Source organism: Lichenostomus cassidix, chromosome 3, assembly GCF_008360975.1.
Source record: "Lichenostomus cassidix isolate B80296 chromosome 3, HeHo_3.0, whole genome shotgun sequence".
Classification (NCBI taxonomy): domain Eukaryota; kingdom Metazoa; phylum Chordata; class Aves; order Passeriformes; family Meliphagidae; genus Lichenostomus; species Lichenostomus cassidix.
The window spans coordinates 29,972,762-29,997,361 of NC_139483.1; the positions used below are offsets into that span (position 1 = coordinate 29,972,762).

The 24,600-nt window shown below is 51.2% G+C and overlaps 2 protein-coding genes across 4 annotated transcripts in view; one reads left to right on the top strand and one right to left on the bottom strand.

Moving 5' to 3' along the window:
- Positions 1–13,729, bottom strand: part of RNF8 (ring finger protein 8) — a 43,999-nt gene extending 30,270 nt beyond the window's left edge. The window contains exon 1 of the mRNA XM_085055097.1: positions 13,511–13,729. Within this exon, the coding sequence (XP_084911223.1) occupies positions 13,511–13,600 (90 nt within the window). The 5' untranslated portion in view covers positions 13,601–13,729. The remainder of the gene's footprint in view (positions 1–13,510) is intronic.
- DRC5 (dynein regulatory complex subunit 5) lies at positions 13,091–24,441 on the top strand. Of its 3 annotated transcripts, none has more exons than XM_085055101.1 (5): positions 13,091–13,500; positions 18,063–18,319; positions 20,241–20,896; positions 21,874–22,323; positions 24,242–24,441. In XM_085055101.1, exons 2-5 carry the CDS (start codon positions 18,136–18,138, stop codon positions 24,419–24,421), a joined length of 1,470 nt encoding a protein of 489 aa, XP_084911227.1. In that variant the 5' UTR covers positions 13,091–13,500; positions 18,063–18,135; the 3' UTR covers positions 24,422–24,441. The 3 variants fall into 3 exon arrangements, with proteins under 3 accessions (XP_084911227.1, XP_084911226.1, XP_084911228.1); XM_085055100.1 differs by lacking the exon at positions 13,091–13,500 and adding an exon at positions 13,773–13,970; XM_085055102.1 differs by lacking the exon at positions 13,091–13,500 and adding an exon at positions 13,778–13,970 and having other exon boundaries at positions 20,241–20,809.
- Positions 24,442–24,600: the final 159 nt, after the last annotated feature.

A 24,600-nucleotide genomic window follows, 5' to 3' on the forward strand; every position in this document is an offset into this window, starting at 1 on the left:
GGCTCTGGAAGAGGGGTTTGTTCTGCCCCTGCAGCTCCAGAAGTCAGCACATACTCTTGTCTAAGCAGTTCCATCCTACTGCAGAACTCAGGACACCCCTCTAATTAAAAATGCTGTTCTAATTTAGAAATGGGAAGAGAAATCCCACCTTGCTTGTGGGCTCAGGCTTGTTAGGTTGTGGAATGGGTAGTGCTGAAGCCAGTCCTCAGCACTGAGGGAACAAAATTGTCCCCCTCTCCATCTCTTTGCTTTGGATGAATGCTCTTATCTCTGTTTCTTCCTGCCACTCCTTTGTAACTCCTTCCTTCTGTCTTCTTACCAGCTCCTGCTTAAAAACAAACACTGATCTAATGAGTTATGGGAATGGGAACTGTTGCTGTGTTGCAGCATGGAAGTCCCTGCAGCAGGATGCTTCATCTTGAGGTGAGCAGGTCTCATAAACTGATTATTTTTCACAAGCAGTGGTGGACCCAGCAAATTCAATTCATAAAGACATTTCATACTTCAGTGCTAGAGTGACGTTGAAAGCTCCTGGCCAAAGCATTATTTCAGATACAGTATTGACCTAAATAGAGATCACAAATGGTAGCTGAAGCAAAAGTGCAACAGGATAGTGATACAAGCAGGTTTTCACCCTGTGAGCAGCAAGAGCAGCCTGACACAGATGAATTTCACCACCAGGTAGGATTGCCTGTCACTGTGAAGGGAGGTGGAGGACCAGTGGCTACCTGCTTTTGGGGAGAGAGAGAGGAGGGGTCAAAGCAGTGCTGATGGATGGGTAGCAGGAAATGGCTGTCACAAAGATACAGATTTGTGAAGAGGTTGTAGTGGGGAATGGCTGTGTTGGAATGAGAGGCTTCCCACTTAACTGTCTGCCTCAGGGAGGGAGGGTGAATAGCTGCTCTGAGCAGAGCCTCATTTTCCTTCTTTTCAGTGAACAGCTCATCTCAGAGGGAAAAGGGATGTGGATTTTTGGGGCATCATTAGCAGACAAGGGGTTTTCTTCCATATCTCAGTGGTTGTCCAGCCCAAAATCTCATATGTTGTCCCTATGGCTTAATGTGGCTCCTGCTCATCTTTGCAATGTGTCAGCATTTTGACAAGGTTTTGCTTTGGAAAGTGCCAGATACAAATGTGAGGACTCAGAGGCAGAAGGAATGGGGAGTCTTTAGAGGCTGGTGATGATCCCAGCTGTCCTCCCCTTCTTCCCCAAATCACCAACAACTACAGCAAGAGTGCAGACCTTAAGCCTTTGGTTCAGCAAATGCTGCTTCCAGTCCAAAGCTTACAGCAGGGCTTGTGGCAAAGGGATCTGCGAGCCAAGGACTCAGGGCATCTGCCCCTGCTGCGAAGAGTTCAGCCATTAGAGGGGTTCATAGGCCCTTTTCTTTCATCACTGTCACTAGGGCAGGTGCTCACCCCAGACCCTGCCTGCATTCCACTGTAGCAGAGCAGCTTGGTGCCTTCTCAAATTTCTTTCCACTTCTGGATGCAGGGGTGCTACTGGTGCTCCTAACATCCCTGCATCTGAGTACTGGGGAGAACAGAAACACCTAGCCCAGTGCTTCAGGGCCCTTGTGACAAGGCTGGCAGAGGGCTGGAGAGGGTGTGTGAAGTCCCAGAGGATGGTTTGTGCCATCAGTTGAAAGCAGTGTCAGTGGTCAGTGTTGCACAATTCCCATGTTTCCCTTGGCCAGCAGCAGGTGGGGATGGGAAGGGTGCTCTGTGTTACTGGGAAAGCACTTTCCCAGAGTGCTGTTGTGTTGCTGTATTAATAGCTGCTACAGGAGGTGATGTCTCCTCTCCGTATTGGAGAGTAGGTGTGAGGAGGAGGAAAGGAATGCTGGCTTGAGCTGCTCCTGCATGATGCTCCACAAGCAGAGCCTGAGCTTGCCAGCTGCAGCCTTACGGAATTAACTCCCTTTGGCTTGATTGTTAGCTTAAAAGCCGCTGACCTCATAGACTTTTGCCCAACCCCTTAAGGGACAGAGGTCTGGGTGCTGTCCGTCCAGGTAATGCCTTTACTGAACCCCTGACACCACTCCCCTGGAAGGCCAAGGGCTGCAACTACAGAGGCACCACGGAGCAGTGGCTCTTGGAGCTGTTGGAAGGAGATCCATCTCCACTGTGGGAGCTGTTGGGCTCTCAGCACTCTGTGATGGCTGAACAGCAAAGACCTGATGCTTTGGCACTCCAACTCTGTTCATCCCCTCCTGTGTTCCATAGGAAGATGACTCTCTGTTCCCAGGATATTTGCAGCAGCCCCAGCATCCGCCACACCCAGGGCTGCTGCATCTCCTGCGCCACCTTCCTGTAAACCTTAAGAACCACCTAGTCTGTGAGCAGGGCTGCAGCCTGCTGCAGTGGTGCTCTTCTGCCTCAGCCAGGGCAGTCTCGGAAACCCCATTTTCTTCTTCCTCCTTTGCTGCTCTTCGTTCTTACAGACATGAAACTCAGCCCTTTCTGAGTATGCAAGAATCAATGATGCCACAGCATAACTAAATCCTGATCTTGTAAGTGCAGTAGCACTAAAACTGTTCTGAAGTTGAAGGAGAAAATGGATCTTACCCTACCAAAGAGTGGTTCTGTGGAGGCATCCATGGTGCTGATATGACCTCAGGCTGGTAAAGTGGGTCGCTGCAGTAGAAGTGCTGGGGTTTGTGCTGCAGCCATGCCAGGCTGCTGCTGATCCTAGGACAGGGCGTTTCCTGTCGTTCTCCTGGTGAAGCCCCACTGCACAGACTTACATCCTGTCCTCCTCTGTAGCTTTCCCTGCTACGGGAGGACAAGACATTCACATTCTGTGCTGTAGCTGCAGTAGCTGCCACATTTGTGCCTGGCATGCCCTGCATGTCAGCAGCAGGTTAGGCAATGCTCAGCTGGGAAGGCTTCAGGAAATGAAACACAAGTTTGAAACAGTTCTCAAAGCCAAAACTGCAGCCTACATTCCCTTACAAACATCAGAGATCTAAGGTGAGAGCAGTATCTTGGGCACACATTTGCACCTCCAAACACATGCACACAGAAGGGATGGCAGGAAGTGGGAAACTAATTAAAAGATGATGGTGTTTTTGCTGTGAGCAGGTGCTGTCAGGTTGGCAACACCTCCATAAGGCCAGATGGACCCTGAGGTCCATTAAGGGCACCTGCAATGCAAGGGCTTGCCAGCCTCAACCCCAAGCAGCTACCTGACATTGGCAAAGGGGGAGCAGAAGGTACTTGCATGTCTCTTCTCATGCTCTTTGCTCCAGGAGCTGCACTCTGAGTAGCCTGGCCTGCAGACTGGGAGGCTGGCACACAGTGTCTGGGAGATGCCCAGCTCTCCCTAGTCACCCCTGCCACGCCAAGCGGCAGGACAGGCTGCTGTAGGAGCTTGACATGCTGCACCTTGTACACAATAGAACTCACTTCAGGAAGCTCCTGGGATTGTAGTGCTGGTAGCAGAGCTGAGCCACACAGAGGATATTAAAAGTGTGCTGAGCCACAGGCCCAAAAGCTGTGGGGCTTGGTCCCTCACAGTTGGAGCTGGGCCATCTCCCATAGATGCTGAGCACAATGTAGCACATCCAAGCTGATCCCTGCAAGAAGGGAGAGCATCTCAGGGGCAGGGAATCAGAGGTGACCTTTAAAGGTTCTTCCCAACCCAAACTGTTTCTCTGATTCTACATGTGTAGTGAGTGTGCACCGAGCTGGTCACATCACACATGTACACGTGTAATCCAGGGACCCATGCATCCATGGATCTGTGGGATTCTGGGATACACTTGCAGGCTCTCACCCTCACACTGCCCTGCACCACAGGCTCCCTGCTCCTGCAGCAGCCAGCACCCACTCACAGACAGCTGCTGCACAGCACACACAAGGGGAACAGTGTGGGAACAGTGGATCAGGCGAGACTTCCCATCCCTCGGGAGCAGCTCAGAGCTACATCTAGCTGGTGCTGCTGCTTACCTTCTACATCCCAGATGTTTGGGAAAGAAGGGCAAGGCTCTGTGCTAGAGGTGTTCAGCTGTGGGACAGGCAGCATGGGCTGGGCAGGAATATCCCCATGGCTGAATCACCCCTCCAGCTCGGGGTCCCCAGCTTCTGGGGAGCATTCTTGGGGAAGAGAAGTTTCCACCGCAGGAGAACACTGTCCACAGCAGCATGCGAGTGCCCAAGGAGGCAGGAGAGGCACTTGGGGAATCCCAGCAGCCTGCCTTTGCCGCGTGCCCTTCACGGCCAGCTGGTTCCCTGCATGAGAGCACCGGTACTTTGCATTCAGCTCCTCAGCCTGGATTGCAGCTGGCGTTTCCATGCCGCTTGCCGAGAGGCATGACTTGCTCAGCTGCAATCCAAAGCTCTTCTCTCCTCCAGAAAGCACCAGGTAAACCCACAGGGCTGGGAGAATGCTTTTGCTTCCCCCTACATGTCCTCCCCATCATCATCCCAGCTGTTGTCAGGAGCACCCTGCTACTGAGCCCACCCTCCTGACAGGGAGCAGCCTTTTCCATTAAGGGCTGAATTTTGATTGATGTCATTCCAGGTCACTGGAGGGTCGCTGTGGGGTCCCAGGGTGTCAGCACAGAGGGTATGCGGTGAGTCTGTCATGGTGTTGCCTGGTCTGCTTCCAGACCCGTCATCCAGAGAGCCAAGTGTTGCTGCATGCCCCGTGCCCTGCAGAGCTGCTCATCCTGCAGGTGTGCAAGCATGGCAGGCCCCAATGGAAGGATGAGCAAAGCTAAACCCAAAGCTGCAGCCATGAGCAGCAGCCCCAGGCACTGGGGTGCTGCTGCCCACCACATGTAATGACTCCCTTGAGACTGGGGGGAAGGAAGGTGACCCTGTAGGGCCTGCTGTGGTGTAGGCTAGAAGGAGCTCCATTGTGCCTGAGTCCATACTGGACCCAGTGCCTGTGTGTTCACTTTTGTGAGCTGGAGGGCTTCAGACCGAATTATGAAGTCTTACCACACACAATCACTTAAGACTCCTATGGGGGCTGTCAGTTTCAAAGTACTGCTGTAATTCCAGTCTAAAATCCTTACCCAAAACCCTTCCTGTGTTTTCAGCTGGCTGTGGGATCCCTATCCTAGAACTACTGCCATCAGATAGTCTGGTTTTTCTGGGACACTCCACCCTGAGCCTGCTGCAAAAGTCCCTGAGGCTATGCAGACACTGGGTTACTATTCCAGTCCCCAACCAAGACCCCTGCATGTCCTTCTACTCCTTGCCCAGCCTCATGTCACGCACTTTCCTCTTGCTTTGCATCAGAGGTTGCCTGGGCTTGAGCTCCAGGAGCAGGAAGATAAATCTGAGCCTACGTAGACCTTCTTTTCACATGGTGAAAAATTATTTACACTCGGGTTGGGATTTGCTGCTCTACTAATTTTGTTGTCTCCTCGTTTGCCTGTTTGTCCCACATTCCACACAGTGTTTCCTCCCTCCCTCCCCCTTCTTTCACTGCCCTCACTTACGGGTGTCTTTCCTCTCTCCTCCTCCTGGCTGGCCAGGTTAAGCAGGTGCAAGAAGAAGATGCACAAGGAAGATAATCCACCAACTCAAATATCACCGAGTTTTACAGAAAAAGAGGAAAGAGAGGCAAAACTAAATGACCTTTAAAACAAGCAAGTTCTCGGGTTCCCTCCCCCACCCAGAAGTGGCTCCTCTGCTCTGTTATAACCTTCTCCTCCCTGCCCCAGCATTTATTTATAAGCACCATCAATAATTAAGAAGCTGCCTGCCTGCCTGCTTGCCTCAGCTGCACTGTTGACAGAGGCATTTCTGATGTTTCCTGGCTCAGCCTGGCTGCTTTGTTCACTTGGGCTTTTAATTTTCTTCCCCTGCCTCATTAGAAACACAGGATTCACCCACCTGGAACAGACTGGACATCCAGAGAGTCAGGAGAGATCCCTGCTGGAGCTGGTTGCCCCAAGAGTGACCTGAGGGTTGCTGACTATCAGCTCTGCAGCAGTAGGATAAGCTGGGATGTCTGGGGTGTCCCTGTTACAGGCACCTCCATTCCCTGCAGAGTCAGGGTTTGGGAGAAGAGATCACCCCCATCCATATCTGAGAGCCTTGGAGCTCCCACACTGGCATTTCTTTGTGGAAAAGACAGCAAGTGAGGGCTTTGCAGCTGGGTTTCCCATTCCTGGGGGAGCAGCATCACCCTGGGCATCCAGCCAAGGAGATGGAGGAAGGAGAGACCCACCAAGCAGTGCAGCCAAAAACCACAGCTGAGTGAGAAGAGTTGGCCCTAGCAGGAGGCAGAGCCGGAGGCCTTACAGTAGAGGGGTACAGCTGGACTTAGAAATCAGGGATGGAAAGCTTTACACTACTCCAAAGGAAGCACCACAGGGCATAACCCAGGGACAGACCAGGCACAGAGGCAGCAGCTGGGCTTGGCACATTGCTGGCACTGCAGTAGTCCTTGGGAACACTCCAGGTTGCTCCTTGCGGGTTCAAAAGCACCCTGCAGGCATCAGGCAATCTCTGACCCTTGAACAAATCCTCAAGTGTAGGGTTTCCAGACAGCCTGGCTCAGCAGCTGCAGGCAGAGCCTGCAGCATGCCAGCCCAGCTCCCTTTGCCAGTGTAATCTGGATGCAGCAATGGGGCACAAGACAGAAGCCGAGTGGTTCTTCCAAGCTGGCTTGCCATGCTGCCGGACACGGCAGAGACTTTCAGGGAGGCAGTGGCTGAGAGCTGCAATGGGGGGCATCTGGCAGCATGAACCCAGCTCCCCTCAGCACACAGCACAATGCTTTGGGGCCCTGCTCCACCAGCCGAGCCCTGTGAGGGAACACCAAGGGGACTGTGGCTCTGCCATGGCCCCCACACCCTGCAGTGAGGCCAGGGAGTGCCCGGGAGCTGGGTTCAGCAGCAGTAGGAAAGCAGATCTGTCACAGAGCATGGCTCTGGAAGGACAGTGATGGCAGCTGGCAGGTCCACAGCTCTACCGGTGCTGGGCTCCGCTGGGTTGGGAAGAGGGCACCAAAGGACAGTGTCAACTCAGCAGCCCTTGGCGCACGAGCTCCCGGGCTGTCCTATCCCATCAGTGTCCAACTCCCACCACAGCGACTGCCCCGACATTGTTCTTGCTGTGATGGGGTGAACAGGGCCCCCTTCTGCCCCTGCAAGCAGCCCTACACCAGACCCTGCAACTCCTGATACAAGATATACGGAGCTGCTCCTGCGGGACACCAAGGGTTTGAGAGATGGGGGCGTCCCCCACATGCCCCCATCTCCCCAGCCCATGCAGCCCAGCTGACCCCCCTCCCAGTCCTCTCCTTCTGTGGGTCAGGCTCCAGGGAGCATCCCCAACCTCCAAGGGAAGGGCTGTCTACCTGTGAGGGGTGTTAGGTGTCGCTCTGCAAGGGATTTCACAGCCAAGCTAGCCTCAAAGGTAAATGAGGAAAGCAGGAATGATGCCCTCATTTCAAATATAACAAGGCCCATGGATCTCTGAGCTGCTTTCTGGTGTCCACGCAAGGGAAGGATGCTGCACTGCCAACCCTGGGATTTTCAAAATCTCACTGTGCGCTGCCCATGCTGTAGGACCTGATCCTGCTTCATGTCCCTCTAGAGCACCTACACTCTTGCAAGCACTTGAATTTATCTAAATACAGCACAACAGGGAGAGGTGGAAATTGGTGCAGGGAAGGGAATGACACAGAGTCACAAGCTAAAATGCAAATCATGGACCATCCTGTGGGAAAAAAGAGACCATGCAAAACCAATGGATCATCTCCATGAGAGTGCTTGAAAACAGCCTCCCACTAACTCTCATCCCCAACCTGGTAAGGGAAATGCTTCACACCTGCTCTGAATGTCGTGAAGTCTGCAACAAGCCCAGACAGGAATAGAAGTCACTAACTAGAAGCTTTCCCTCCTCCAACCAAATATGCAGCCAGCTCTCCTCTCCTGCATGGTACCCCAGCTTGGCTCACATGTCTGCTGCCAGGTTTTTTGAGTGGCAATGCCACATCTCCATGTCACAGAGCCCTGCAGCCAGCAGCCAGGTGTACAGGGCAAGGCAAAACATGACCAGCACAGCCAAGGGAAGCTGGCCACATCTTCCTGGGCAAAGACTCAACAGCACCTCATTCACCAGGAATTGAGGAGGAGGGCTAGCAAAATCTCGGTGATCAGGATTTCCATGTTAACTACCTCCCTTCTGACCTGCCCTCTTGCAACATGGTATGTGTCTCATATCTTCTGTGCATGTCTCCTTCTGGACTCTGCTAAGGGAGATGTCTTCCTTATCCCTCCAAGGAGTTGAGTGACAGCAACCTGGCAGTGAGGAGACACATGCTCCAGGGACAGGACCTATGGGGAGTGCTGTGACACAGTAGTGACAGGAGAGACCCTAGAGCTCAGGCAGTGCTAACCGAGATGACCATTCTTGATCCCTGAGTATCAAGAAGAGCCAGCAAAAAGTGCCAGAGTCCCTCCAGGAAAGGAGGGATTACTCAAGGGGCCGGCCAGTTCTGAGCCAAAAGCAGCAGGCACTGTGTTAACACAGCTATCTGAAGCAGAAAGGCTGGGGATATCTGAGCACATCCTCCCCGAGTTCCTTTTGCTGTCCAAACACAGCCCCATGCTCCCAGCAGGGCTCACAAACAGGATATTTCTGTGCCCACAGCTGCCCACAGCCTCTGTGACCCACTTTCTGGTAGGACAGTTGCTCCGCTTTTGCCCCCTACCTCCTCCTCCTCCTCATTTCAATTTAGGGGGTCTGGGCACTTGTCCTGCCCAAGAGGAACTTGCCAAACCTTTAGATCTGCAGACCTGCAACCACCTTTGCAGGCAGTTACACAGTGCTGGTGAGCAATCCCAGACAAACAAGAAATTTTCCAACAAGTAAGGAAGGAAGCAGGGCTGGGGGAGCATGGAGGAAGCAGTGGCTGTGGTTGTGTCCTCAGCATTGGTTGTTAATTATAACACAGAGCTGGGCATAGAGGGAAGCTTCAGAGTCCTTTCTTCACTGGCACTCCTTGCTCCGGGGTTCTGCCAGTACCTCCCATGTCAATCCCACTGCAACTGGGGCTGAAGACCACAGAAGCTGGCACAAACACGGCAGCCTGAAATCTGGCAGTGCTGGCCCTCTGTGTCTTTTTTGTAGATTGAAGGGTGGAGAGAAAGGGAGGGGAGCCTGGCACAGCTCCTTCTCGAGCCTAGAGTGCCATCTGGCACTTGGATGCAACACAAGGGGCTGAGTGGGAGTCAGCAGAGGGACTTGGAACTTCTGGTCTGACGTTGGAGGGATCTTGGAGAGAGGAAAAAGGAGAGGGCTCTAGAAGCAAGGAGGCAGGGGCAGGCAAACGGGAACCAGTGGTCCCTGGGCACAGATCCTGCCCACAGGAAGGGATTCAGTCAAGAAATCATATGATCTGGGAAAAAAATAATTAAACACTAAGAAGAAGCAAATAAGCTGTCTTGCCTGAGAAGTTTCAGCTTGGTAAGCAGGGGCAGCCTTTTTCCTGTCAACCTGCTGCAAGCAGTAAGGGTCAGTGAAGGCAAGGGGTTCCTGTGGTGGAAAGTGTTACTACCTGCTAAGCTGAACCAAGCAAGGAAAAACCTAAGTTTTTAGGAAGCAGTAAGGATTCATTGAGACACCGTGGCTGTTCAGGTGGGCAGGAGAGCACAGAGATGGGGTTAGTGACGTGCAGCCTTACCAAGTATCTTGGACAAACACTGATTCCTGCCCCAGAGCCCCTGTCTGGCTCTAAGAAAGATTTAACAGCCCAATGCTTTAAACATTTGCTTCCATCTACTTGGAGGTGATGCCTAGGAGGCACAGCCTCCCAGTGGATGAAGGAAACCTCCTGCCCTATGTCTGCAGTATATTTGAAGTAACGTCAATGAAGGAAACCTTCCTGCTTCAGAGTTCAGGCCAGAGGTGCAGTGGTGTGCAGAAGATCAAAATTATTCCCCTCATGCAGATCATATCCTGATTAACCCTATGGCATCTAGACTGTGCCCTGTGGGAGATGGGGGCCCAGTCCAGGACTATTCTGGGACTGGTTTTGCACCAGCAAGGGAGGAAGGATACCCCTTTTCACAAACCTTGGTGTAATGCATGATGATGGGGATGCCAGCCATAGCAACAGGTAAGACACCCTGATTATTTATTCCCCTGTTTTGTTTCTTTAATTAATCTCCAAGGGAGAGCATCCAAGCCACATGCACCCTCAGGCTTTGGTGGGATCATTTATCTCACCCCCCACAGGGCTCCTGTGTGCCTCTGGAAAGGCCAGGCTGAGAGGCGCTGCTGCAGCCTGTCAGCTGGCAGGCTCTGCCTCCTCTCCTGTGCCCAGCATCCACGAGCAAGGCCTGTGGGATGTCCCAGGGAGATGAGCCTCCACGCCTGCTGTCAAGCTCTGCTCCCCACAGAACCAGTGCAGGCAGCAGATGGGTTGGTCTCTCCCTGCCAGCGCAGGCAAGGGGGCTGGAAGGTAGGAGGTAGAACCAAATCCAGTCTCATTACGGGTAATTACCATTCATCCCAGGAAGCAGTAGGAAAAAGAGCCCACGTTCTCCCCATCTATTAATAGCTGTCAGCAGCTGCATGGTTCCTGCTGGGACCCAGGGAGAGCAGAAAGCTTTGGGAGAGCAGCAGCACAGAGAGCATCCTGCTCCCCCATCCTTCAGCGCTGGCTGCACAGGGGCAGTTTTCCTCCTTCCAGGATGTCATTTGTTTTTGCTGCTTCCCCCAGGACTCCAGGAGCTGCCGGCTGCTTGTAAGCTGTGTTTTCCAGCAAGAGCTGCAGGGAGCCAGCAAGAGGAAGGCCTGGAAATAGAGCTTTGGAGCCAGTCCCTGTTCCTCAGCATCCTCAATTTTCTGAGCCCCGCCCAGTTTTGGCAACTTTCTGTGCTCCTCATTGAAAGGGTAGAACCCATTCACGAAAGAGGACTCCACCAGTGCCAAGGACAAACCTTGCTGGCTCCTACCCTAATGAAACCTTGTCAGGCAGATATCAAACACCAACAGGCTCCTCTCAAACCTGACCTTCAGCTGTGCCCGTGGTTCTTCCCCACGGAGAGATGAACCACATCTGACAGATGGAGGTTGCCTTGCTGCAGGCATCAGCTAAAGAGGCTGCCCCACATGGAGTTCAGGACTCAAATGAAATGATACCCTGAACTGGTGTGGTGACTTCTGGCCATCATGGTGTGATGTGAGGACACAGGGGTGCTGCAGGAGATGCACTAGCAGAGCTGACCAGGAGGACATGTGCACAGAGGGTTTTTTTTTCTTCTACCTCCAGCTGCCACTGCAAAAGAACAGCCTGCTACTTGCCGTGGGCAGAAAGCTCACCAGATGTGTTCCTACAGTCCCTGAGGAGACAGCTGGTGCTGGTATCACTGCAGAGAAGAAGAGGGAGAGGGAGAGGGAGAGGGAGAGGGAGAGGGAGAGGGAGAGGGAGAGGGAGAGGGAGAGGGAGAGGGAGAGGGAGAGGGAGAGAACGGCTTGGCTGCAGGGTTTGTTGGTGGCCAGGCAAAGCCAGGGAGAATAACATTTCTAGTCCATCATCCTGGGACACTAAAAAAGGTTGTCACCCTACAGCTATAACTCTATTTCCAGAACAGCACCTGAATCTTCACATTAGCAGCAGAAGATGCCCTGTGGGATATGTTCCTCCCACACAAGGCACTGCAGGACCTAGCTCCTGTCCAATTAATTTGTTGTGATATGAGGTTTGACTGTTGTTACACTGTCCTCCAACTCCAGGCAAAGCTGGCAGAGCTGATAATGCACAACACCATCACAGGTGCTGTCTGGGGGAAATCTGAGACCTGGCAGCTGGAGGGATACAGAGGGCTCCTGGGGTCTGCTGGTAGGACGATGCTTTAGTCACTGAGGCCAGGAAGCAGCACCTTCCCTCATCCCCACTCTCAGATGTCAACAGTGGGAATGGGTAGTGTTTTACCCTGCATCCCTACTCCACAGAATTTAAGGAGCAACTGTCACTGCACACCCCACTGGGAACAATTCTAATGTCTACACTCATGGCAATGAATTCTAAGGTAGAGAAGGAGTTAACATAGCTATTTTTTGACTATCACTACTTGTTTTCAGCATATGATTCAACACCTGATTGCATCCATTTTGACAACTGACTGCAATATTGGGCACTGCTGTCTCTGGGAATCAATAACTGGGCAGACACAGATGGACTCCATGGGATTGTGAAATCTCCAAAACTTGACATTTGTATTACATTAGGCATGAGGTGGGCTAAAACCCTCAGTGTTGATGGGTTGTTGAAGGTTCAGCTCAGAAATTGACCACTGTTATGCAGGCAACTCAGGGGGACTATTTCTGTGGATCTGGTCTGGCTATCTACTTTGCAATTCAGGAGTCTGACTGAATGTGTGCATGGACATCAGTGCAAGAGAAAATATTTCTGCTTTTATACTGCTCTCATTTCTGCTTTTCAAGGTCTGAAAAGCCCTGAAGATGTGTTCCCAGGAGTAACATGGTCAGCATGAGGCCAGCGTTTGTGAAGGGCTTTGCAAGGCTTCTGACACCCCCACTGTGTTAAACACCAGCTTGACTCACAGGCGGTGTCACTATCTTCTGGGGAGTTGAGTGACAGAATCAGGCCACACCTAGAAAAAGAAGTACATTGCTGCCAAGGTCTAGCTTCCCATCTTTGAAACTCATGAAGGAGGCCTCAGAGTCTTGATCCTTTTTTTTTACCTATGCCTCTTTCCATTTATTGTTTTGTTGCTGAGCCTTTTGGGTGATCTGGGATCATGCTTTCAACATCTTCTTCATGACCAGGAGGTAAATTTTATATGAAAGTCAGCACAGCTTCCTAAAACTGCCAGCTATTATGGGACTTGCAGGACTATCATGAGAGCTGGCACCAGTGTTATGTATGCTCCCACAGGGCACAGGCTGGCTGCACTCCTCATGTGCCTGCTACTGAGTGCATCAGCATTCCAAAGGAGTGAAAGAAAGACACATTTCAGGCTGGAAATGCCCCAGCAAATACTGAAATGCTTAGATCTGAGAAATGGGAAAGAGGAGGTGCATGTTTTCATCCCTTTGTTTACTCTTTATATTCCACAGCATGATGTGGACATTGATGAGGATTCTGGTCTTTCTCCTCCTTTACAGAGGATGCTCAACAGCAGAATGAAAAAAGAACAGGTCAAGGAGAAGAGATGAACATGCAGCAGATGGACCAAGATCGTCTTGCCATCAGTGGAGTTCTGAGATCTGCTTTCCTCCCCCTCACACCTGCCTGTGATTTTGTTCTGCCCCCCAACATGGGGCCTTGGAGCAAGCCCATTTCAGGCACAGACAGCACACCTTTAGCAATACAAACACACAACAAAGCAGGTACCTTGAGGACAGCAATGCATTCACCCTTTGAATACTGGTACCGAACCATTCACAGTGCACACCTCGCCCCATTCTTTCCACGATGCCGTGATGCCACAGCAGCTGCTGCTGTAGGAGTGTCCAGGACTTCGGCAAATGCCCCCCCGCGCCCAGCACTCGCGGAGCATGGTGAGCTCACCCATTTCCTCCGTGCTGGACAAGGAGCTCCCACTCTCCAGGCACTAACTCCCAGCAGCTGCAGCGGGGCGGGGTGACGGGAGAGCGCCATCCCAAATCGCGTCCCTCTGCCTTCCTGCTGGTTCGTGCCAGCCGGCGCAGCCCCGACAGCGGGCAGGCCGTGGGCAGTGCGCGGGCTCGGCTGGGAGCAGGCCGCGACCCCTCAGCCTGCCCCGCCGGGGCTCTCACCCCGCGGGAGCTCCGCCCGGCAACGGCCGCGTCCGTGGAGACAGCGGCGGCGGCGAGTGCGGGCCGGGCGGGTCCTGGTCCCTTTCCCTGCCCCGCAGCAGCAGCGCAGAGCCGGCAGCCGAATCCCCCGGGCCGAGCGGTCGGGAGGAACCCCCCGCGTCGCCCCCGCGGCGGTGCCGGGGCTGGGAGCACCCAGCGGCGCCTGAGAGGGCTCTGCCCCCGGCAGATCGCAGGTGTGACTCGACGAAGCGGCCGCGCTAATGAGTTTTCTTCCCTCTCGGGGTCTCTGGAGAGGAGCTTGGCTGGCAGCGGGAGGGCAGGGCCGGCATCTCCTGGAGCTGGGCTGGTGGGGCTGGCGGGGGCCGCGGCGTTCAGCAGCATCCAGACGATCTCCTTGCCCCCTGGGGAAGGGACCTCTCTGCGAGCCTCCGGGGCTGGCACGGCTGAGCCGGCCAGTGGCTGGGGCTGCGGTGGGCAATGCTCGGGTCCGAAAGGGTTTTTGTGCTGCTGCCATCACACTGGGGCAGAGGCCCTTCCCAGGTCATGCTGACAGAGATCCAGGACCACAGTTTTGGCCCTTCACACCGCCTGGACTACAGTGGTGACAGTAACCAAATTCTCAAACGGCCAGCTGGCCTCACTCTGCCCAATCTCCCATTACAGACAAATTTCATTATATCTGAAGCTAAATAGATTCCTCATTTGACACTTTGTTTTTCCAACTCACTTAAAGCCCATTGCAGACTCTCAGCCCCTGGATTAGCCTGCAAAGTGGTGTCCTAGTACACACAGCACTTTGAAAGTGCCACAGAGTGTGGCAAGTCCCCACAGGTCAGTGGGATCAATGGATTCAGACAGTCAGGATGACTTGCCTGGACTACAGGTAGCAGCACTAAGGTCAGAATTGGAACAGCACCTGCAGAACAACTGGCATTTTCAGGGCGCTGCTGCAGTGATATAAGAGCTTCCTCAATTAATGGGCAGATGGAGCTTCAGTGCAAATGCAGTCTTGGCTGGGGCATAACCACCCTCAGAAATAATTTATCCTGTTCTTGCAAACTCTCCAGTAAACAAAGTGTTTACAGTTGTTCCATTTCTTGAATCTCTGTAATGCTGGTAGGAGCATCAGCCAAAGGTCAGCAGTTTCCATGCAGCTCTTCTTTTTTGGTCTCTTTGGGATTTGGTGTGAATGAAAAGAGCAAAAATATTTTCTTTCCAGATCAAAACAGATTCAACTGAAGAAGGTTTGTTAGGCATGTAAGTAGCAGCATAATTTTGTTGTGTGAGTAGGTTTCTGTCAGTTCCTCCTGGGAAGGGAAGTGTGATTTGCTTTATTTTTTTAAGAAGTTCTAGCATTGTTTACTTTTCAGTCTAATCTGGGTGTTAAATGAAAAAAACTGGGAATTTACTACATGGCTCCATTCATTGTATACCATCTAATAAAGCCTTTTTAGGATAGGTGACTGATGTGTTTGTAGAGTGGGTGGGAAGAAGTGTGCATTAACGCTGTTGCCTTGGTTTATTGGTAGTGAATTACAGCGCTTCCCGGTGTTTAAATACATGCTTAGCAAACCCAGCTCTGGAAACTGGCTTGGCATGCCAGCTCTGGGTGAGACTCCTGCAGCCGAGGCAGAAGGTATGAGCAGCGAAGGAGGCCCTTCCCCTGGCGGTATGGGCACCAGGCAGGTGTGCTCACGGTGCTGGTGTGGTGGGAATGGATAAATCAGGAGTGGTGGCACAGTGTCAGACCTGGCACCACAGGCGTGGGGTTGATTCAGACACTTTGGAGCCTTAGTCCTGTTGGCTTCATGGTGAATGACAGATGGGGATGGTGGAGTCAGATGAGCTGCCTTGTTCTGGGGCTCAGATCTAGGGAAAGCTGCTCAGCAGCCTGGACAGCTCTGCCTCAGGGCAGCTGTGTCTCCTGCTTTGACTCCTGGAGCCCATTCAGCAGTCCTGCATGTGCCATGGGTTACCTACGCTCTGAAAATCAATCTGCCATTGGTACACTGGCAATCAGGTCGTCTGCTGGAACAGACAGGAGACAATCCTAGGCCACCAATGCTGCACTAGCTCTCCCCAACAGCTGGCCTTTAATGATTGTTTCCAAAAGGTCAGGAAAGCCATCAGAAGCTCCAATTAGCTGTGATTGGCCTGGGGGACAAAATGATACAGATGCTTTTTGAATAGGACAAAGGACTGAACTAGGAGAAAACAATTTGCCCAGTCACTTCTATTAATGCCACCTCACTGCCTTCCAGCTGTATTTTGCCCTTCTGCTGCAGTCCATCAAGCACCAAGAACTGGGTTTCAGCTGGGTTAGTGTTCCGTGGGGAATCAGGCCTCTTGTTTTCCCCGTGAAAGGTAGCCCGTCATCATAGCACCTTCCTTAGGGCATGAGGAGCATTGCAGGGAAAGGACTCCCCATCCATCCTCACAGCTGCCTATCACTTATTTCTTCTCCTTCCATATCCATCCTTCTTCAGATCAGGCTCCCTTTTTCTACAGCCTTTACCACTGCCTCTCAGGAAATACAGCTTCCCTGCTCTTGTCCTCCTGCTGCCATCACCCTTCATCCTCCTGCTTTGGGCCAGAGAATACCTGACCACTGCCATCTCTGCCCTTTCCTGACAGTCGCTCTTTTCTCAGACCTGCCTCAAGTGCATTTGAAGAAGCCTTTGCTGACATATTTGCAGCATGGATCATTTGCTCCTCTCCTCTAGATCTCAGCATTTCAGAGATCGCCTCTCTTCCCCCTTTTGCCAGTTCTTTTGCAGGCCCTTCCTCAGATGTCTTTTGGAGGGGGAAGAAGCAGAGGGAGAAGCACCAGTTAAGCCAGCTCCAAAGCTTTCAGGGAGAGAGCGGGCGGTGCTGACAGAAGCAGCACCAGCTTGGAAGGCAGAGGTGAAGGGAGCAGCCTTGTGCAGGGGAAGGACCTAAGATGGCTCACCTAGGGACCACAGTCTGGGTCTCATCCCTCACAAAGAGGAGCTGACTGGAATCAAACCACCCTTCAGCTGAGGCATATGGTGGCCAAAGGAACTACATGGCAGTTATCTTCCATGCCACAGGATTTTTTTGACCCTGCAGTGGTGCAAGGCCACCACTGCCCTGAGGTATCCTCTTAGTCTTGCAGGAAGGTGTCCTCACCTCTGGCATTTCCTTCCACCTCTTGTCTCATGCTTCTTTTAGGTGTCCTGCAGCCTGTAACTGCCCAGCCCTGTGCTGCAGCCCTGTGAAGTCCAGTTAGCCCCAGTAAGGATCAGCATGGGTCTGTATGCCCTGGGGGATGCTCACCAGGGCTAGATGCTCTTGTGGAGCCCAGACCTCAAGTGGATGATTCTTTCCTGGTGTCTTCTCTGTCTCTTTCAGACTGGCTGGTTAGAGAACCATCAGGACTTCCAGACAAACGTGGGATTCTGGTGTCTGAGAGCACTGGCCTTGAGGGTGGAATAGGAAAGAGCAAATGGAAAACTTTTGTCTGGGAAAGCACTGCAAATCTGATAGGACCAGACATCCTTCCTTCAGCTCCAGGCTAAAGGTTCTTTTAGCTCATATCTGCTTAGGCTCAGTGAGGTCTGAACAGGTCTGACCCATCTCATCAGTTAATGGATGTTTGGAAGGAGTTCAGCTGGAGAGTAATGGAGAAAAGCAGGAAAAAAACACACTATAATGTATTCGTTTACAAAGCATCTGTCTTTAGAGAGGCATAAGAACAGGCATACTGGATCAAACCAGGCCCAAAAACCCATCTCTCACAGTGGCTAGAAGCAGACACCTGGAAAACTGCAGAAAAACTCTGCAAACGTGTTCTTTCCTCCGGCACTCTCCCCACCTCCAGCTGTGTTCAGCTGCTCACAGTGAGCCACATGACTTCTGTGCATTTCATCATTCTCAAAGGGTTTCTCTTCCATGGACTTCTTCTGGAATCTGCACAGACTACTAGCATCCACAACACTGTGTGGCAAGGAATTCCCCAGTTCAACTGCAGCCCGTGTGAAAAACCCTTTGCTTTAAACCCAGCTCCTGCCAGCTTCCCCTATTACTCTTATTGGAAAAGACAGTAAACAATCAATTCCCGTCCATCCTCTTCAACAGCACTCTGAATTAACACCACATTATTATCTGCTTATTGCATGTGGTGTCTGGAGACCGCTTTGCACAGGGCAGGGTATAAAGATGAGGCTGACTAATAGTTGTTTGGCTGCAGTGCTTCCAGACCGAAGCAGAGGAGGCAGGCAAAAGGCAAATGCCTTACAGGGGAGCAGTGTGAGACAACCATTCTTATCACTGGCTTTTTCTAAAGCTGCCTTTTTCTTTTCCAGGCAACCACGTGGTGGTGACTCTCAAGGAATTTTCCCCTTGCTTCTCCTGAAGGAGAAGTAGGTCCTGAGCAGGATGGAGGAGCCAGAAACTGATGACAAGAGTACAGCCACTCCCACACCATCTCCACCTCAGACTAGCATCGCTGATGGCTCATTCTACACACGCCGCTGCCTCACTGAGGATCCCACTTGGTCCCTGATCACTGTCCCCCACCTCACTGAGCTCTGCATCCAGCACATCGTTCACAATTTTGAAAGTAAGTGGGAGCTCATTTACTCTAGGAAACATGGAGAGAGAGGGTCAGTCCCAGGGAGCAGAGGGTCAACAAGGCAGGCCGATGCATCTGAAAGACAGTGTGGTACTCAGCCCTGCCAAAGGAACAGATGGGGAGAAATATCCCCTTGGGTAGCCAGTTCAACAAACTGTTTAGTTGCTAAGTATGTACACTCCGGGGATGGCTGTAGTCCTCTGGGCTGCTGTCCAGGATGTGACTCTGCCCTGACCTTGTTCTATCATATCTTCTTCAATCCATGCTCTTCTGGACTCAGTTACCTCAACCATGGCCAGGGCTGTGGAGTTGCTGTTTCCTGCTCTTGCTTCATATACATGTTAGGGTAAAGCTCAAGGTTGGAGCCCTGTTGTACTGAGTGCTGTGCAAAGACAGAGAATTACTCCCTGCCTGGAGGAGTGATCATCTCAGAACACATACTGTACTCACAGGCTCAGCCCTCCTGCATGGCTTTTGGTGGGGATGTGACAAGTTATATCCTCAGGCAGGGAATGTGCTTTTGAAGCAGGTGGACTGATGAAGCACAGCAAAACAGAAAAAGTGTGTCTCATCTGAGAACTGACTGGGAGGGGGAAAAGAAGGGCTTACCTGTCTTTTTGGCTGACTCAGTGAAGTGGTAGCAAAGACCAAAGATATTTTTAAGGCTGTGTCCACACTGGGACTGTAAAACAGTACAGAGGAGCCCAGTGCTGCCTTATGCCAGGAGCTGATGGTACTTGGGGGTCTGAGCTGGAACACTCTTGCAGCCCTATCAGCCTGATCAGTCAGTCTGATGCCAAATGGATTGGACCTGTATTGTGCATACATAAAAGCAGTGTGCTCAGTGTCAAGGGTATCTTCATGCTGTTGCCTGAGATGTAAGGCTGCACCTTGCCCATGGTGTGGCCTGAGTGAGCCCAAGTGAAGCTAACCCAGCCCGGCCATACATGTCCCACCTCTGCTTGTGTCATGGGACTTTGCAGAGAAGGTCACTTCAGTGTCAACTGTAGCACACTGGAAAATAGTCTCCAGGAAGACACTGTGGTAAAACTGTTGGTGTCCTTAGGAAGGGAATGCCACAGAAATAGAGGAAATATAAAGCTAACCCCACTTTGTGTTTCATAGTCTGGTTTCCCATGCACAGATAGGTCTCTCCACTAATGGTTTCTGTTACTCAGCACAGCTGTGTACACATAACTAAACATTCATGGTGTGAGTACACATGGTTTTCTCTGGCATTTCTTGCCACAGAGAACTTCCACCAGAGAAGACAGCTGAGACTTAGGGTGAGCATTAGGAAAGAGACTGAGGGGAAAGAGCACCTGGGAAAAACAGAACTTTTATTTTAACAAGGTGGACCTAAAAGCTAGGAATGTGCCTCAGCAAAAAGGAACAGGAATCCATTTGAGGTAAGACTGATGCTTAAATTATGGTAAATAGGCACAAGGACCTGCATGAAAAGCACACAGTTGTTCTCAAATACTGTTCAATATGCTTAGAAACCAAAAGGGAGAAAGTCCAGCAAATGGCAGGCCAAGCTCTCCCGTCACTGTAAGGCTGAATTAGTTCTCTTGGGAGCAGAATTCCTGCTCTGAATATAAACTGCATTCAAATTAAGTTTAAATGCGGAGCTCAGTTTCTGGTGCAGTTCTCAAATATTATGAGAGTAAACCCAATTACACTGATGTTTTACTGTAAAAGTTAGAAATCCTATATGTAGATGTGCCGGATGAATCCTACATGTCTTCTGCCAATTTAGCTCTGTGCACCAGCCTCTGACAGCCAAGAAAAAAGACAGTATAAACAGAGGGGAGGGCATGGGCACACAGCTGGGGGCCTGGGCAGACCCATAGCGCCAGCAATGGCTCCTATGCCCAGACCAACCTCTCATTCTTTTTATCCCTTCCAGAGAACCCTATTTTGAACTATCTTCTGCCTGAGCACCAGAAGAAGGTGGTGGACAGGCTCCCCACCAACCTTCCCCTCACTGTGACTGCCAACATAGTGAGCCATGAGGACTACTGGAAGAGGCGCTGTCTTGAGCGCTGGCAAGTGTGTGAGGTCTCCAACTATGGAGACAGCTGGAAGAGGATGTTCTTTGAACGTCACCTGGAGAATATTGTGAAGTTTTTCATCCCTAACACCACAGACCCCAAACGGGTCCTAGACCTCATCCCACTCTGCAAAGGCTATGTGCGGAAACTGGAGATCGATCAGTTCCTGCCACCTGTGCGGGTGGATCATAAGGAGGAGAGCAATGAACCTTCTGATAAAGAGAATGCTGCTGGATTAAATGAGGTCTACAAGCATCATTACAATCTGAAGGATCTCATTACTGCTCTCCCTCATCTTGAAGAGCTTCATCTCACTTATGGTGTGAAGGGCTGTGGCATGAACTTTGAGTGGAGCCTCTTCAAATTCACTGAACAGGACTGCTCCAACTTGGCTGCTGCTGTGAAGATGTGCCACAACTTGAAAGTAACATACCCCAAACTGAACCTTACTCCCTCAGCTACATGTTCAAATCGCTTTGGACAGAAACACAGGGACCAGTTTTGCTTGCCGGTAGCACCCTTCCTTTTGCAAGTTACAGAATCTGTCAGAGTGCAGAGATGTTAACTTGCTGGCCCAGTGCTGAGTATTGTGTTCTGCCATGTCCTTGTTTGAACAGGTTGTCAGAGGACCAGTGAGAAAAATACTTGCTCCCACAAAACTTGTTGCCTGTAGTGTAAGGGACAGCAGCACTCAACTGTTTTAGGGTTCTGGGAGGGAGGAGAGGAAAAGCTCAGAGAAAGCTTTTCATAAGGAGTTTTTGGTAATTTTGCTCAGTAAATACATGTCAACCTCTCCCAGATGAGCAAAGACTCCCAAAAAGAGCATGGGGAAATACTCACACTTGCCAAAGAGTGATGAGGGATTTTCCTCCTAAGCACTAACAGTATCTTCAGCTCTGTGGCAGCTGCAGTGCAGATACTCAGCCCCTCCAAAACATCAGTGGGCATTGCTATCTGTAGTGGAGCCAGAGTGAGCTGGATGAGCTCCCCAGATCAGCATGCTTTGGGAAATATTTGTCTACATGGCTTCCAGAAGAGAGATTGCCTCTCTTGTGGCTGTTAAGATGCCCTGGCCACACAGGACATTGCACTGTGGTTACCACTGGTGCATGTGTTTATTCAGACAGGTTCGACTGTGTTCTGGGGTGGGTTCTGTTGCTAGTTGCTGCAGACATTTGGACAGCTTTATCTTGCTTTACTTTAGCCCCCAGTTAGTGATCTCATGGAGTCAGAGGAGAGGAACAGGCATTTCCAGGAGACAAACCCTTTTTCCTTAGAATAGGCATGGGACATCAGTGGCATGCCCTGCTTGCTAGAAGTATCTGCCCACTAGGAAAGCAACTACTTGAGCCTACTGGTGAAAGGTGTCTGAAGTAAAGGGAGATGAATCCTGTCTGGTGGAACATAGGTTTAACTCCCTGATGATTTTGTACAAAGCTCAGTCCAAAGCACTGGCTGTTTTAGTGACCCTGTTTTTTATGCCCATAGGTTTTCAAGCTGACACAAAGCAAAGTGAGTGATGACCAGACCAAGCTGCTGGCCCATAACTTGCTGGATCACCCCTGCTTGTTGGAGCTGGACTTGTCCCACAATCTCATCAGGGACCACGGGGCAGAAGCTCTTGGCAAGCTGATCAGCCACAGCAGATTAGAAATCCTCGATCTGTGTAACAACCAGATCCATCACCTGGGGGCTCAGGCTCTTGCTCAAGGTCTGGCTGAGAGCTCCACCCTGACCTCCCTGAATCTGCGCCTCAACTGCGTGGAGGACAAAGGTGGGGAGGCAATCGGCCGTGCCCTGCTGACCAACACCAGCCTGAAGTCCCTCCATCTGGGAAGTAATAAGCTGTCAGAGCCAACTGCTGCAGTGTTCTCCCAGGTCCTGGCTCAGAACCCCAGCCTGACAAGCATCAACTTCTCATGCAACCACCTGGGGCTGGTAAGAGATGCCCCTTCTCCCTGCAGGCTGTGAGCCTGTGTGGTGGCCTTGCAAAGCAGATGCTGAGCCAGTCTCAAAACCACAGAGGCAAAAGCATCCCTCACTTTGCATTCTTGCTATCTGAACAATAAGTTGTTAGCAGGGAAGAGACTCTAGTAGATGTCAGGAAGGGGAATGACACCTTCTGTGCATGAACATGCATTTATCTCACTCGTTACGTCTAGCTTTGTTCATAGGGCTGAATCTGTCTTTGAGGCTTTGGGCTTTTGGGCAGAAAGGGATTTTCCCCCCAGGAAACTGAAAACCAGGAAGCATATCTGGGGAAAATCACAGACGCTTCACACACGTGAGAGTAGTTAATGATAGGCAGCATGAGATAAGGGTCTCATGCGTATCCTCTGTGCTTTGGATCTGCTGTGCCATCTGTCACTCAGCAGCACGCAGATAGTGTCACCCTTCCCAGAATTTCTCCTGTCCATCACATGCTCAGAGGAGACTGTTAGAAAACTGGCTTGGTTGTGGAGCTTCTTTAACTCACCCTGCGGCCCTGGCATGGTGCGGTGGGTCAGGAGTGTCATGTCTGTGTGCTTGTAAGTGGCTCCTAAAACACAGGCTTACATTTTCTAGACAGAAGAGCATCCACAGATCTTACTACATCCTTAAGAGCTGCAGTATGCAACATGCCCACAAACCAGACCGCTTCTCTTCTGCTGATTAAAAAGAGCTTTAGAAATCTGAAACTAGACAGCCAAAAGCAATCATGCTGGCTTTTAAACTTTCTGCGCTGCCTCAATTATTCTCACTGTCAAATAAAGAGACAGCGAGACCAGCTGTCCCTGCTGGCAGGAATATTGGCATCAATGTGTTTGACAAGGGTTTTAAAAGGATTTGATGGCAGAAAACCTTTTGTGAGTTCTGAGTTTTATGGCCCTGGATGTGGAAAACCATTTGAGTTTAATGATACACAGGGGCAAAGGTTGGAAAGGAAAGAAGGATTTTTGTTTAGTAAATAATAATATCTGTGCTTAGTACCTTTCTTCTGATGAGCTCTCCAGTTACCCATTTGTGAAGTTCCATGGCAGCCCAAGAGCTGGCTGGTACTATTATCCTTGGGAAAATTGGGGGTTTTGCTAGAGATGTGTTCAATTCTGATGTCTGTACCCCATTAAAAAGAGACCTCTTCCCAGTCCTTTTTGCTCTGCCCTTTTTGGCAAAAGGGCTAAGAGGTAGGTTGCCAGGGTGAGGGGACCATCTGGATGGAGGAGATGGGGCAGGAGGTTTGTTTGGTACCTGAAACAGAATAGCAACAGCAGGAAAAAGTTTGAATTGTCACATTCCTAAATACAGTGCTTCATGTATGGGCAGGGAATGTGCCTCAGAGTGAGTTGCCTCCCTAAGGCTACATCCCATTTTCTGTCCCATGCAGGCTGGTCTTCAGTTACATGAGATAGTCCCCTCAGGAAAGCCAACCCAGCCTGGGAAATGGCACCCAGGCAGAACCCTGCCAGTACTGGGGCTCTCACCACTGCCGAGATGAGGAGCAGCACTCTAGTTCATTTGTCCCCAGCCAGCAGTGAGCTGGGAACCAGGGGACAGGGGGGAGCAGACTCCTCTCAGGTTATCATCGCCAGACGTGCGAGCTTGAACCAGCCTGAGCTTGAGAACTCCTGACATGGTACCCAGAGGGAGTCATTAGCATGTGTCATGTCACAGAGAGCTGCATAAGGTTACACTCCTTCTCTGCACTTCTCCTGTGAGCAATGTTTCGGACTTGGGTGAAGGCCTTTCTGCCTTTTGGCACCATCTCATGGACTTCCCACTGACAGCAGCAGAAGTTGCCCTGGGGAGGAGGGAAAAGGAGCAATACACTTCTTTTTTGGATGTCCTCCTTTAACCATCCCTTCTCATCCTTTTGCAGGATGGTGGGAAGCAGCTGCTTAAAGGGCTGGCAAACAACAAGACTGTGACTGAACTTGATCTCCGCCATGCAGAGGTGGAACAGGAGACCAATTTCCTCATTCACCAAATTGTGTGGGCCAATAGGGAAGCGGTGAGGGTGAGATCCCTGCAGCACCCCACTGCTAACCCCTCTGAATAAAATGCTTCAGGGAGCAATGAGCTTTGGGTGTGTAGTCTTGGAAATATTTTACTTCAGGGTCTTGGTTTATTCATTTTTCTGAGAAACATTTAACTTGTGGCTGCCACCACAGCCTTTCCCAGACCCCAATCACCGCAGCCTTTCCCAGACCCCAACCATCATCAGAGACAGATATTAGA

Excerpts from the sequence above, each read along its gene's own strand:
- DRC5 (XM_085055101.1), top strand. The coding sequence starts at position 18,136 with ATGGAGGAGCCAGAAACTGATGACAAGAGTACAGCCACTCCCACACCA. Across the intron at positions 18,320-20,240 it reads CATCGTTCACAATTTTGAAA|AGAACCCTATTTTGAACTAT; the intron begins GTAAGTGGGAGC and ends TATCCCTTCCAG. Across the intron at positions 20,897-21,873 it reads GGGACCAGTTTTGCTTGCCG|GTTTTCAAGCTGACACAAAG; the intron begins GTAGCACCCTTC and ends TTATGCCCATAG.